Source organism: Hylobates moloch, unplaced genomic scaffold, assembly GCF_009828535.3.
Source record: "Hylobates moloch isolate HMO894 unplaced genomic scaffold, HMol_V3 SCAFFOLD_6, whole genome shotgun sequence".
NCBI lineage: Eukaryota > Metazoa > Chordata > Mammalia > Primates > Hylobatidae > Hylobates > Hylobates moloch.
The window spans coordinates 134,373,382-134,388,799 of record NW_026652281.1 but is presented as its reverse complement, the minus strand read 5'-3'; the positions used below and the strand labels follow the sequence as shown (position 1 = coordinate 134,388,799).

Below are 15,418 nucleotides of genomic sequence, written 5' to 3'. Positions count from 1 at the left end.
GTTTTCCATGGTAATGGATATTCTACAGTTTATACAGCCTTTCCTCTACAATGGCCATTAGGCTTTTTTTTTTTTTTTTTTTGGCAATTAGTAGTCCTCTTTCATTGAGAACAATTGGTATGTCATTTAAAAATTTAATTCTAGCTTCCTAAACTAAAAAAAACTCCAGAAAGTTCATGCCTCATTCTAATCTCAGAAAGCATGTCTAGGCTTGGAGATCTCCCCAGCTGTCTAAGTAGAAAGGAGAATGTGTACTTTGGTGAGCCTAATCCCTGCTCTGTGTTCCCCATCCTTCCCCAGCCCCCAAGGACTGGGATCAATACTGGAAACCTGTGCTTTAGTTCTTCCACCTCTGCTGCTGCTATGCTGTGTGACCTCAGGTGGGTTCCTCCTCTCTCTGGTTCTCAGTTTTCTCACTTATGAATAGAGGGGGTTGAAACATTCATGCTGTAGGGGGTCTGTCTCAGGTCTCAGCTCTGAAGGTCATTGATACTGAGTGTCCTGTTGTCCTCAGTGATACATGTGAGTGACCACCCGGACGGTGCCTGAAGAAGTGGTCCTTTTCTTGCAGCCCCCATCAATAGTCTGCCTCTGGATTCTGAACAGGGGAAGTTGAATTGATGGTCTCTGAGTCACAGTTCCTCATGAAAAGAGGTGCTTAACAGGAGACACTCAGGGACTGAGGCTTCAGGGACCTGCCCCCCCACCCACCTCCACTGTTCCTGGTGCCCCTGAGGCCTTCAGAAGTTGTTCCTATTTATCCCTATGACTTCTCAAGGCCACGTTGCTATAGCAACCTGGGTCTGCTGATTTGTGTAAAAAACTTACCAATTAGCTGTCTGGAGAGTCCATTTAAGGGGTAACAGAGAAGGAATTACTCCTTATAGAGGAAGAGCAAACAGTCCCCATTTCAGAGCCTCTCAGGGACAGTCTGAGAACGGCGGGTCCAAGTTACTCCTCTTAGGGATGGGGGCACAGAGGGATGAAATGAACTGGTTCATCCCAAGTCACAAAGACAATTAGAGACAAGGCATCCTTTCTGGCTCTGATTCGGAAGCTCCATTATCTCTCTACCTTTGTTCCAGGCTTCTCCTTTCCCCTCCTGTCTATTCTCCAAGCACCTATTGCCTCCAAGATGGGCTCTAGACTGTAAGAGCCTTGTCCTTCACTCTCCCAATAGCCCCCAGGCCTTTGAAAACAGCCAGGTAGACCCCCTCACCTGCTGCTCATATGGCATCCTGTGGTGGCCCACGAAGCCCCAGTGACCTGCTGCCTGGCTGCCTCCCTCCGCAGCTCTAACCTCTGTCCCCTTGGCACCAGCTCACTATGAGGTCCTCCCTATTCCTTAAGACCGAGCTCCATGCTCTTCAAAAACAGCACATCTCTCTCTGACACAGCCACTCTCCCTTTATCCTGTAATCCTGTGTATTCCTTCACAGCTCCCCTCCCTATCTGCAATCACACTCGGATTGTTATGACTTTGCTTGTTCCCCTCTCTGGAACAAAAATGGCAAAACTCTGTCTCTTATTCATGACCATTTATCCACAACCTAGAACTGCTCCTGGCAATGAAGAGGCTCGCCACGCCTCTTGCTGAATGAGTGGATGGATGGCTGGATGCTGAAAGAGATTCCCACTAGGTCCTGAGAATGAGGCATCCCAGAGTAACATCCTTCTGCTCCAGGCTGTCTCTGTTACACCTGTAGGACTGGGCCCACTGGGAGCACCATGTGGAGAACAGGGACAAACTGGAGTGCCTTGGGGAGGAAGGAGGAGAGCACAGTCTCCGAGTCAGCCGTGAGGCAGAGCAAATACAAGTGGTCACGCAGGAAGAAAAGTGTGCCGGTTCTATGGGGTCCCAAGAGGGAGATGTACAGGGGCGGGGGTGTGCTTTGTTCAATATGACAACACTACAGATGGTTTAGTTCTTACTGCATGAGCTTCACATGTGGTGTATCTTTTCAGCCTTGAAACTATCCTGCAGGGTAAAACAACTGTCCCCCATCATAAAAAATGAAGTAACAGTGCATGTTCTCCCCTCAGCCTGGGACAGCTTCACCAGGCAAATCCCTGCTCATTCTCCAGGCCACCTCCCTGGAGAAGTCCTTCCTCAGCCCCAAGAACACATCGAGTTCTCTGTCTTCTGTTCCCACGGGACCCTGCACTCACCCCTCCTAGCTCTTGCTGTAACAATAGACACATGATTTCGGTGTAAATATGGACAGGACAGGAGGCAGGGCTGGACACTGCTACATGCCCCAGCACAGTGCCTGTCCTATGGTATCCAAGGAATAATTATCTAATGAGTGAGATGGAGCAGGGAACCCTCTTAGGGGCCTGCAGCACTGCCCCCGCCAAGCATGGAAATAAAATCTTGAGTTTCTTCAAGGGAAATTCCAGGCACCTAGCTAGCCCTGAGAAGTAAATAAGCAAGCTGATAAGCAAGAAGGTAATAGTAACTTAAAACAACAGCCAAGGAAGCTAGAATCATGGGATGTTTGATTCTCTACAGAAATTAAAGATAACATCTTCACATATGAACCAGAGTTCTTTTTCAGAAACCTAGACCCACACCAAACAGATGTGCTGGCATGCAGACCTCAGATAAGAGGGAACTGCAGGCCGAACTCTGACCACAGTTCCAGTTCTTTGTTCTAAACTTATTCCTGGGAGGCCTGGAAGAAGCCATACCCACAAGCCAGAGCTAACATTCTTTTCTGCTGACCCTAAATTTTCAAACAAAGCTTCTCTTCCTTACCCAATTGCAAAGCAGAAACTTGCTGAAATCTACCTATGACTATAAGCCCCCACCCACTTCAAGATAGCCTGTCCCTTTGGGCTAAACCAATGTGTAACCTCTATACAATGACTTATAACTTTGCCTGAAACTTCTGCTTTCCTGAAATTTACCCCTGCCCTTAAAAACCCTTGTTTGCAAGCCATTGGAGAGGTGGGGTCTTAAGCGAGAACTGCTCAGTTCTCCTTGCTTGGTACTCTGAAAATAAACACCCTCCTTTCTCCTGCAGTAAACCTCGGCGTGGATGTTTGTTCTTACTGTGCCAGGCAGGTGGACCCCAGTTTGGTTCCATAACATGAGGGAAATTGAGGGAAACTGAGACCTAGACAACTGCACTAATCGTGAATGGCAGAGCCAGGACTAGAATCCATGTCTGTCTGGAAATGAACTGAAAAGAGCACGTGAGCTTGCGCTAAAAGCACAAATCGATGCTGCAGGAGCCTCAATATCTGGTTGGGGTTGGCATCCCCTCCAACCTGGAGACACCCCAATTCCTTTGGGCTCTGGACTTACCAGAGCTTGCTCTATGAGGAGGCAGAAGAGGATGGCATTGCCCACTTCCCTCAAGCTCTGGAACACGTCTGTTTTGAGCTCTGCGTACTCAATGATGTCCTTCAGCTGGTGGTGGAAGAACTCCAGGATCCCTGGGAGGTGAAGCGGGGTGGTCAGTGGGAAGTTGACACTGCTCAGTAGGGTCTATGGGAAACAATGACTGAGTGGCAGCCCCAGACCTGACTTTGGGATAGCAAAAAGCCAAACCACGCATCCCTCTTATCTGCAGGCCCAGAGTGAGATTTCTTTCAGGGCTCAGTACTGGAAAAAGTTCGAGAAGGTGGCTCATGTCTTTTTCAGAACACACACATGCACACGCACAAACACACGCACACAAATGAGGCACCATTGGACCCTTCCCAGTCCCTCCAAAGTTGCCTGAATTCCTAATCATGACAGGAATATTTATTAGTAGGTGTCAGATATTGTGCTGAGCACTTTATCTGTAATATCTCATTTAATACAATATCACTAACTAGGCACTATTACCCCTGTTTTCAGATGAGGCTCAGAGAGGGTAAGGGGCACGCCCATAGTCACACAGGTAATAAGTAGGGCAGCTGGGACTGAACACCAGAAATTTTAGCCTTATCTTTTTCCTATTCTGAATCACACAGATCTAACACTAGACATCTTGGTTTTGAAAAGAAACATCAGATGCCAATTCAGAGTCCCCATTTTTCCCTCTTCTCCAGGCCCTGTATTCAGTTCACTATTAAGGAAGGAAATGATTATTTCTCTGCCCAGCGGTCAAACAGCAAATATGTCCATTTCCTGACTTAACTTAGATATGTCAACTTGGCACCACTGCCTGGGGCCTCAGTCTTCCCAAATATGCAGATGGAGGAAGATCTCCTGGAGGTACAGAGCTCATAAATACCTTTTCTAATAACTTGGCTCTGCATTATTTAAACACGCTCACATTTGCTGTCCCCTTCCAACTTCCCAGCAGTCCCATGAGGCAGGTCCCGCAAGCATCATCTCCCTCCACCGACAAGATGATAACATTGCTCAGAGGGATTAAAAGGCTATCTAGCTAGTGGCGGGGGAGGATGGATAGCCAGTACTCTGCCAGCTCACTGGCATGTTAGAGAAGCAAACGCTCTAAAGTGGATGGTCAGAGCCTCCCTCCCCACCATGGGATGGGTCTGGATTGTTTTGCTATCACCAACCTGGGGAGCCATACTCATGTCGGGGCAAGCGGCATATCTTGGGCATCACCTCTATCAGTGTTTTCACATACTGGAGAATGGTTCCTTGGAGCTGACAAAAGAAGAGTACAGATGAGTGGGCTGAATTCTGGGCTATGGGGGGTATGGAGGTTATGCTGAGACCTCTGAGAGGGTGGGGCAGGCTGTTGCCTAAAGGCGGGGAACAGTCCCTTTGACCTTTTTAAGGGAAAATAAGCCTTTATAAGACTGAAAAAGGAGCTCTCTTATTGTCTTGGGCTTATAGACTTCAAGGAGGGCACATTTCTAGGTGTAGGGTCTTTCCTGGGACTGACGATGCTTATATCAGTTTCAGACTGAGAGCTAAAATGAAATGGAGCCAGGAAATTGTGGAGATTGAAACATGCTATTTAATTTCAGCCTGGAAAATTCATGGCACGTTCATCCCTCCTGTGCCCAAGGCAGACATCTTTAATCAATTACCACATTTTCTGTTTTACTCTGGATTCAGCCCCACAATTTTTAACAACCCATGGTTCCACAAAGCTGCTTCCAAAGAATTGGAGTTAGCAGATTAATCCTATTTGCTATTCCTGACCTGGTTATATATTACTTTCTCTTTCATCATTTGAAATTTTCATAAACATCTTAAAGGTTTTGACCTTCAGCAGTGTTGCAGGAAATTAAATGAAATTCAGATGACCATATTTGGGGCAGATTCAGAATAGTGGTAAAGGGATACAGAACTCTCTTAAAGCCAGTGCAGTATGGTGAGCAGTGTTTAGCAAGAAATCCCCAGGGAAAGAAGCATGGTGACTGATTAGAGATGTCTGCCATGGGTAAGGGCGTGGAAAATGGCAGCACATGTGTCATGAATTTGCCCTGCTCAAATTAGATAATGGAGCACAGCTGGGGAGGATGAGCAGTCAGTGGCAAGCTCTGAAGGACAAAATCAGGATTTCTGAGTTCAGTCGTCAAATACAAGGAGTCTGGGGGTCAGAAAATGAGGAGCACAGCTATAGGTCAAAATGTGCACAGAAACGTAACAGAATGATAGGTAAGACCAATCCAGGGATATGGGCAAGGGAACTCCCTGAGTGGTTTCTACAGGCAGAGATGCAGTGCCTAGGATTTGTTTTTACAGGCCAGGTAAAAAGTAAAAGCAAACCTTGTTTATGTCAAACCCACATGGGCACATCTCAAGCCACACCGAGGCCTTTCCTTACCAAGCTCTTCACAATCTTTAGCAGTTCCTCCATGACCACAGCAATGCCCTGATAACCCAGGAGTCTGCAGATAGTCTTGAAATGAGGTGGCCCCACGAAATTCCTGTAGGAGCTGTAGATGTGGCTGTAGGCAATGTTGAGAGGCTGGAAAACAGAGGTAGTGGCAAAGTAAGTGCCTGAGTACTGAATGGATGCTGGTGGAGTCCTGGCAGATGTTCTGCTGACAGAAGCATTAGGAACCCAGTGTTACGAGTGTGCTCACTGGAGCCCCATGAATATGTCTGCAAAATGGTGGTCATAGAGAGAGGTGTGGTCAGTGACTACAGGATGGCACACAGTCACCAGATGGAGCAGCCACTCCCTAGCAGAACAGGATAAAGGGCTTCCAAGCAAATATCCCTTTTACAGGGATTCCTGCCATCCATGACGTTCCACACCCAAACCAGGAGTTTTACAAATTGAGCCATGGGGGAAAAGATAAACAGCCAATTTCCTTTCTTAAGAGACATTACTAGTACTAGACATTGGCTGCAAGAACCATGTGAAAACTCAACAGCTGGTTAAACATTGTCATCTTTCCTCTACTGTTAGTTGTTTCCATCTATGACAGGCGGGGTCCTGGGAACACACAGGCCTGGGAGTCAGGAGATCTCTGCTGAGTGCATGGGACAACCGCCTAGGGTCTTTGAGCCTTAGTTTCCACATCTGTGAAATGAGGGGTTGGATTAAGTCAGTGGTTTCCTAACTCTAAGAGCAGCAATCCGAAGGAAAGATGCCACGGAAGCTCATATGTGAAGCAGGCAAAATGGAGCTGCTCTGGCCTGATGCTGGCTGGGGACCCAGGGACCTGGCCACCACCATCATCCGCTGAACCCCATGAGACGCCATAACTGAATTTGAAAGATCTCTTTAAGATCTTTGTCTGAGAATATACAACCAAACTAGAGGCCCCTAAATTGGTCTCACTTGGTTGGTGAGAATGTAAAGTTATCATTGACTCTAACGCTCTGTTCTGGAAATGCTGCCGCTTACGGAGCACCTAATGCCAGGCTTTGTGAAGCCCTCTGGGTGCATTATTGTTTAATCCACCCAACAAACCTATGTGATCTATATCATTATTAGCCCCATTTCACAGATGAGGGAACTGAGGCTCAGATGGGAAGAAGCCTGCACTCACCTGAAGTGGGTATGGCTGATTCCAAAGCCCATGCTCCACCTATCATGGTGTATTTTGGAAGCTGAATTCTTATATAAATGATACTCAGTTTTTTACATAAGGTTTCAATTCAAAACTTAGGTTTTTTGTTTTTTGAGACAAAGTCTCACTCTGTCGCCCAGGCTACAGTGCAGGGGTGCGATCTTGGTTCACTGCAATCTCTGCCTCCAGGGTTCAAGCAATTCTCCTGCTTCAGCCTCCCAAGTAGTTGGGATTACAGGTGCCCTCCACTATGCACGGCTAATTTTTTTGTATTTTTAGTAGAGGTGGGGTTTCACCATGTTGGCCAGGCTGGTTTCAAACTCCTGACCTCAAGTGATCTTCCCACCTCGGCCTCCCGAAGTGCTAGGATTACAGGCATGAGCCACTGCACCCAGCCCAAAACTTAGTTCTGAGTGCAGTTCTCCCAACTGGAATTGCAAAAATCTTGTACATGGAACATGCAATTTATGGGATGACCACATAAGATATTCTATTCACTGAAATTCTCTATTAGCTAGCTAGTTAGAAATTCTACATCAGTTAAATGGAAATTCTAATGATGCTTTTGGAGTACTGCAAGATTTTCAACTCCCTTTGGAGCCATCAAGAAAATATTTGAGTTCAGTCTAAGTTTTGAGTTAGGTACGTATGTATGAATTATTTTAAACTTTACAAAACAAGCATCACAAGTATGCACTAATAACAAGGATCCATGAAGAACACAATTAGAGTTCCCACTAATAGCAAGGACTTGTGAAGAATCAGAACACCCACTCATTCACCAGGTTGAGTAATAGTTCACTTGGTAAGCTCATGCCTAGGTATTGGGAGGCCTGGAACGTGAGAAGGAGCAAAATTTTGTACATGACACTGAGGAGCTGTCATAGCAAACTCTGCCTGAACCTAGCGGAGGTACTTACTGTATTTAGCTTCGAAATGTATGGGCCAGGAATGGCTTACATAGGGAGAAAATGGAACTGATTTAAGAGTATGATGTTCACTGAAGTTGATGTTCAGCAAATCCTGGGAGTGTGTGACTTGCTGAGTTGATTTGGATAACCGTGGGGCCAGGCCATGTCATTTTCTAGGTGTAGAGCAAATCTGTTTGAGTGCCTCTGTCACAGGCCACCCTGTCAAACTGGGCTGGGACTAGGTTGAGGTGAGTGAGGCACATAGGATATGTAAAATGCTAGGAGGCATGTACTCTTCTAAGCGAATGCAGCTTAGTTTTTGCCCTGTTAGCAAAGCCCCACTCTGTATTCTCCTGTTTCCCTCTCTGGAGATGAGGAATACATAGCAATCACCAAACAAGCCATGGCTTACCTCTGGTGGGAGGAGGAGACTAACTGGAAAGGGGGATGAGAGGACTTCCTAGGGTGATGGAAAAGCTCTGCATCCTGACTGGGCTGTTGACTACATAGATGTGTTTGTGAAAACTCACAAAACTGTACATACAATTATGATCTGTGCCGTGTGCACCGAATGCGTCCCTTCCAAATTAGGATTTGGAATCTTAATCACAAACAAATTAGGATTTTTGTGTTGAAATCCTAACCGCCAATATGATAGTATTAGGAGGTGGGCCTTTGAGAGGTGATCAGGCCATGAGGGTGGAGCCCTCATGAGTGGGATCAGTGCCCTCATCAGAAAAGACAACAGTGCTTGCTGTCTCTCTCTCCTCTATGCCATGGGAGCCTACAGTGAGGAGAGGGGCCATCTGCACACCAGGAAGTGGGCCCTCACCAGACACTGGATCTGTTGGCACCTTGATCTTGGACTTCTCAACCTCTAGAACTGTGAGAAATAAATGTTTGTTATTCAAGTTACTCAGCTTATGGTATTCTTGTTATAGCAGGCTGAACTGACAAAGACAGTGCATCTTACTGAATATGATTGATTATACTTCAATCAAAAAGTAAATTTAAAAATCCCACTGAGCTATGTCATAGCTTAATTCACCTTCCCAACATGATTTTCAAAGGTTAAAAAGCAGAAACATGCTTTAAATTTTCTCCCGAAGAGGGCTGCAGCTTAAGCCAGCACAGGCACCAGGTGACAAAGATCTGGCTGTGCTCACAGCCATGGGAACATGGTGCTCATGGACTGCCCTGACAGCCTTCTCATTCTCCACCCACACCAGGGACTCTAGGCTTCTTCTGTAAACCCAGCAAAGCTCTCAGCACATTCTCGTTTGTCCTCTTTTCAAATATTTCAGAAAGGAATTTCTGAGTAGCAGGGAGCTTTCTAATGGATATCACTGCAGAGGACAAAAAGCAATCATCTACTTATATTTTCTGTCTGATTCTCTGACTTCTTTTCTAGCTTTGTCTGAGTCCGTAGGATGGGCTTTGGGGTGGGCACACCTCAGTTCAAATTCTAGGTCTGTAAATGTACTAGTTAGATGCTCTTGGGCAAATTACCTAAATCCTCTAAGCCTTAATTTCCCCTAAGTAGAGATGATAATACCAAATCCAATAGACTTGTTTGAGGTTTAAATGTGATCACATATATAAAGCAGTCAGCATGGTGCCTGGCACACTGGAAATGCTCACTGAAATAATAGCCATTAATGTTACTTTGTTTGATGACTTGGCAAATAAAGACAAAAACACAGCTTTCTGGTCGAATTTCCCCCAGAAGCTTTGGCAACAGTTATGATTCTCTGATTGTAAAGAGGGGAGTGCATATGTGGGGCATAATTTTATGCAACACAGCATGTACCCCACAAAGTGATAGGACAGAGGTGAGAGCCAGGACTAGTTGATAGAATGCACCAAAAAATGCATTTTATTCAACATTAAGAACATCATAAAAATGGGAGATGTTCAGCAACAGATTGTACTGGGTGGAGTCCCTCCTCACTGCAGGTATTTTATAACAACAGGGTTGTTATAAGGGGTCCCGTCAAGGGCTGGAGGTGGGGATAGATGTGCTCCCTCTAGAGGATCAAGCTGAAATGCATTCTTCCTGGACGCTCATCCTTCTGAGTGGTGTCCTAAACCCTCACCGCCACCCAAGAAGCTTCTAGTACCAAGCTTCCCTGAACACTTTCTGGCAAGCACAAATAAATACATATTTACATACATGGAAACTGTTCAGCAGGAATTCCCAGATCTAGGCAGAGGCGGAGAATAGTATTGGAATTGTTTTACCATGTAAGGATTTTTAAAATGCCCCCTACACACCCACTGGGTTCACTTTGGAGGCCCCTGATTGACATTCCTATGTCAGTCTTGGATTCTGGTCTAGACTGGGAGTTTAGGCTTCAGTTGACGGCCCAAGATGCATTTCATGTGAGAAGGACCAGGATGAAATGAGGAGAATTCAAATCCTCCTCCTAAGATTAAAAAAAAAAACTCCCCTGACCCCTCATTCCCCCAAATATACCACACGCATGCAAGAAGAAATGCACACGCATGCTGAAAAGTACACACACACTCATCCCCGGAGGGCACCCATCTGACCTGCTGGCTCAATAGGAGGCTGGGCCCTATTGAGAAAATGTGGGAATAGGGGAGCCTGGGCATTTTCTGAGCGTTGGCAAAGAAAAACAAGAATGCAACATGACATGAGCCATTGGAAACTTGACATTGAAACAATTCTGCTAACTGATAGGTTCCAACCAATGGGCCTCATGGGAAACTAATTATGTATCCTATCTGGTTAGGATGGCTCATTAAAATCAAGCTTGTTTAAATCCACACTACACAAAATAGATAGCGTTATGAGATCTCAAGAAATAAACAACGCTGTTTCAGGAATTAGAGCCATGTTAATACTGTGTGACGCAGACCTGCATTTTCTTAAAAAAAGTATTTTTAAGGAGAGAAAAAAATATGGTGAGTTTAATCTGGCAGATCCTGGGCACTGTAATATTATCTGTAGATGAACTTTAAAATGTTGTAATAAAATATACAAACATAAAATTCACCATTTTAGCCATTTTTAAATGTTGTATATAGAATTTTCATCTATCTGTTGAGATAGGCCTCTATCTCATCAGATGGTAAACACGGCCAGCCACTTCAAACAGTAAGGCCTATTTACTTGGCAAACTGAATTTGTAAGCAATTTGCATCTCTGCTCTCTGGAATCACAATTGCTGTTTTCAGAGATCCCAAGAGGAATGAAAACTGTTCCTAATTTCCTATTTTTGTTACAATTTCTCTAATGGATATCATCAGCCTGCAAACACAAACACAGCTCTCTAATTTAGGTGGAAGAGCTGCAGCTCAGTTCCCTAAAATCACTGCAGGTAAATAAAGGTGAGGGCAAAAATAAAACAGCAGCATCGTCCTTGTTGGGAAGGTCACAGAGCAAGATGGTGCCAAGGACTGATCAATTCTCAGTTCCAGGATCAAATCCATTGTGAACGCTTGGGTGAAACTACTAATTTGTCTGTCTGTCTTTTCTTGACATTTGGGGGGCCATAGGGCTGGGTCTCTGACATCTGGGTTCCTTCTTGGCCTTCTCAGCTCAGAGGCTGAAAGATCCAAAGAGCTGCTATGCAGATCTCAAGAAATGATGCTCCTTTCTTTCCTGAGCTATGAATAAGGTGCGTTGGAAAAGGCAAGCAGGGGAACAGGAGTCGAGCCTCCAGCTCCAAGAGATCACATCAACACTGTCACACTCAGAGATGCTAAAACTTTTGAAGGGAACTGATGTCATCACTTTTCTTGATAATCAGTACTCATGTGATGACACACAAGTATATCACACTTCTCTGTGAATTTTTCACATACGAGTTCCGTCATAGCTGCCCGCATTGTTTTCTGTGGCTGCTCTAACAATTACCACAAACTTGGTGGCTTTGAACAACAGAAATGTATTCTCTCAGGCTTCTGAAAGCCATAAATCCAAACTGGTATCACTAGGCCAAAATCAAGGTGTTGGCAGGGCCACACTCCCTCTAGAAACTGCAGGGGACGATCTGTTTCCCGCCTCTTCAGCTACTGGAGGCTGGCGGCATTACTGGGCTTGCGGCTGCACCACTCCAATCTTCCTATCTCTCTGCTGGGTCTTCATATGGCCTTCTCCTCTTACATGTGTAAGCTCCCTCTGCTTCTCCCTTATGACACTTATGATAGCATTTAGGACCCAGCATAACCCAAGATAATCCAGGATTATCTTCCCATCTCAAGGTCCTCCAATTAATCGCATCTCCAAAGACCTCTTTCCAAAGAAAGTTACATTGACAGGTTCCAGGATTAGGACCTGATGTCTTTTGGAACCATTCTCAGCCTTCTAAACCAGGTAAGGCAGTGCAAGTATCCCCATTTAGCAGAAGTGGAATCTGAATCCCAAGTGAAATGAAGTGACTTGTCTGGGGTGAGATACAAGATGAAATTCTGCATAGGAAATTCCATATGTATTGGTTGCCAAAATCACAAAAGCCTGGACTGGTGGGTAAATTACCTTGTGGAAGTGGTACCATGCAGACAGAAGGGTGGGGTGGTGGCAGGGAAGTGGGAGGTGCTGTTGGTGGTGCTGTCACAGGGACCAAGATTCCCCTGGTCAGCCCAGGCGGGCAGTGTTGGCATCCAGGTATGTACCCAGCAGAGCTGTGCCCAACTTGCTGCAGCAAAGCACTGGGTTCTGGGTCCTAAGGATATGATTTAACAAGGGAGGCACTGTGACAGTATGACAGTATGATGCATTTTCCTGAGGTCAAACTGTGCCTCAGATAGGGGCTTGTGACAACCAGGCCAAACAGACCACACCAACAATTTCTAAGGGCCAGAAAATTACCAGGAAGTTATTGGAATAATTGAATGAATGCTTTATGTCACAATCTATGTCACTTGGAAGGCAGTTTTAGGATAGACTCTATATAATTTACTTTATTTAGAGAATATATTCTTAATGTTTTGATTCATATATTAATTTTGATTACTTGACCAGTTGTTAAAGTTTCGTTTTATTGAGCATCATCCCTAAGTGACAGAGCTCTTGGACAGAAGAACTTAGGCTCCAGAGTAGGGCCTGTTCAGAAGAGGAAACACTTGCTGGTCATATTTCTCCAAATGAGTTGACGTCTTCCCTGACGCTACCACATCAGGTGGTTAGATGTTCTCTGTAAGAGCTTTTAGTTCTTCACCTGCTCCAGCATTCTGGAGTCCACCATACTATGAAGTCCTGGCCCTACCTCTCAAGGGAAGCTAATCACAAAGCAAAAGGCTACTATGGACTGAAGAATTACAGGTTACAGGATGGTACAAGCAGAGCAGCAGAGCATCAAAGAGGCCAGCCAGGATCTCCAGCTCTAGTGGCCAACAGACCCAGGCTTACACCACTGTTGGCCAGGAACTTGCTTTGTGAGAGCAGCCAAGCTGGCCCTGCTGAGCTTCAGTCTCTCCCGTTGCACAGTGGTGATAAGAAGGCTTATATCAAGGAGTTGTCATGTGGTTTGTAAAATGAGAACACACATGTTAAATGCAGAAAAAGTTCCCAAGTTTCTGAGTTGTATGAGTTTTACTGTCATCTTTGAACTTTTCAATATTATTTATGTACAATGAGCATACACATTAAAAAATAAAACCAATAAAAGTGATTTAAGAGAGGAAAAGCAAGGAAGTGCTATGCAATTCAGGGTGTAAACTTTGCTCATTATAGCCTCTGGATGAAGCTACGACCAACTCAGGAAATGGCTCTGAACCACTGACCTTTTCTTCTTAATAATAACAGCTACTATTCCTAAGCCCAGGACTGTACAGACATGGGTTCATCTGTTATAAATAACACTACAAGGCAGGCATTATAATATTCTCATTTTTAAAGTGGGGGAATTTCCCCCGAGAACTGGAACAAGACAAGGGTGCCCACTTTAACCACTTCTATTCAACATAGTACTGGAAGTCCTAGCCAGAGCAATAAGACAAGAGAAAGAAATAAAGGGCATCCAAATGAGTAAAGTGGAAATCAAACTGTCACTGTTTGCTGATGATATGATTGTATACCTAGAAAACCCTAAAGGCTCATGCTATACACCAACACCGACCAAGGTGAGAATCAAATCAAGAACTCAACCCCTTTCACAATAGCTGCAAAAAAATTAAAATAGTTAGGAATACATCTAACCGAGGAGGTGAAAGACCTCTACAAGGAAAACTACAAAATACTGTTGAAAGAAATCATAGATGACACAAACAAATGGAAACAACATCCCATGCTCATGGATGGGTAGAATCAATATTGTGGAAATGACAATACTGCCAAAAGCAATCCACAAATTCAGTGCAATTCCCAACATCAAAGTACCATCATCATTCTTCACAGAACTAGAATAAACAATACTAAAATGAATATGAAACTGAAAAAGAGCCCACACAGCCAAAGCAAGGCTAAGCAAAAAGAGCAAATCTGGAGGCATCACATTACTCGACTTCAAACTATACCATCAGGCTATAGTCACAAAACAGCATGGTAATGTCATAAAAATAGGCATATAGACCAGTGGAACAGAATAGAGAACCCAGAAATAAAGCCAAATACTTAGAGCCAACTAATCTTTGACAAAGCAAACAAAAATGTAAAGTGGGGAAAGGACACCCTTTTCAACAAATGGTGCTGGGATAATTGGCAAACCACATGTAGAAGAATGAAACTGGATCCTCATCTCTGACCTTATACAAAATTCAACTCAAGATGGATCAAAGACTTAAGTCTAAGACCTGAAACCATAAAAATTTTAGAAGGTAACATCTGAAAACCCCTTCTAGACATTGGCTTAGGCAAAGACTTCATGACCAAGAGCCCAAAAGCAAATGCAACAAAAACGAAGATAAATAAATGGGACTTAAACTAAAAAACTTCTGCATAGCAAAAGAAATAATCAGCAGAGTAAACAGACAACCCACAGAGTGGGAGAAAATCTTTGCAAACTATACATCTGACAAAGAACTAATACCCAAAATCTACAAGGAATTCAAACAAATCAGTAAGAAAAAAAAAATCCCATTGAAACGTGGGCTAAGGACATGAATAGACAATTCTCAAAAGAAGATATACAAATGGCCAACAAACACACACACAAAAAAGCTCAACATCACTAATGATCAGGGGAACGCAAATCAAAACCACAATGCGATATCACCTTACTCCTGCAAGAATGACCATAATCAAAAATCAAAAAATAATAGATGTTGGCGTGGATGTGGTGAAAAGGAACACTTTTACACTGCTGGTGGGAATGTAAACCAGTACAAATGTAATGGAAAACAGTGTGGAAATTCCTTTAAGAACTAAAAGTAAGAACTACCATTTGATCCAGCAATCCCACTTCTGGGTATCTACCCAGAGGAAATCATTCGAAAAGGATACTTGCACACACACGTTTATAGCAGCACAATTCGCAACTGCAAAAATATGGAACCAGCCCAATGCCCACTAATCAATGAGTGGATAAAGAAAATGTGGCATGTATACATCATGGAATACTACTCAGCCATAAAAAGGAATGAAATAATGGCATTTGCAG

At 44.3% G+C, this 15,418-nt stretch overlaps 2 protein-coding genes across 3 annotated transcripts in view; one reads left to right on the top strand and one right to left on the bottom strand.

The window, feature by feature from the left end:
- CYFIP2 (cytoplasmic FMR1 interacting protein 2) overlaps nucleotides 1-15,418 on the bottom strand; it is a 135,931-nt gene that overhangs the window by 36,551 nt on the left and 83,962 nt on the right. For both annotated transcript variants that reach the window (XM_032158487.2, XM_032158490.2), the window contains 3 exons: nucleotides 5,745-5,888; nucleotides 4,522-4,612; nucleotides 3,311-3,441 (listed from right to left, as the gene is read on the bottom strand). In XM_032158487.2, coding sequence (XP_032014378.1) covers nucleotides 3,311-3,441; nucleotides 4,522-4,612; nucleotides 5,745-5,888 — 366 coding nt within the window. The remainder of the gene's footprint in view (nucleotides 1-3,310; nucleotides 3,442-4,521; nucleotides 4,613-5,744; nucleotides 5,889-15,418) is intronic.
- Nucleotides 1-15,418, top strand: part of FNDC9 (fibronectin type III domain containing 9) — a 52,178-nt gene that overhangs the window by 28,794 nt on the left and 7,966 nt on the right. The gene's annotated exons all lie outside the window — the stretch shown is intronic.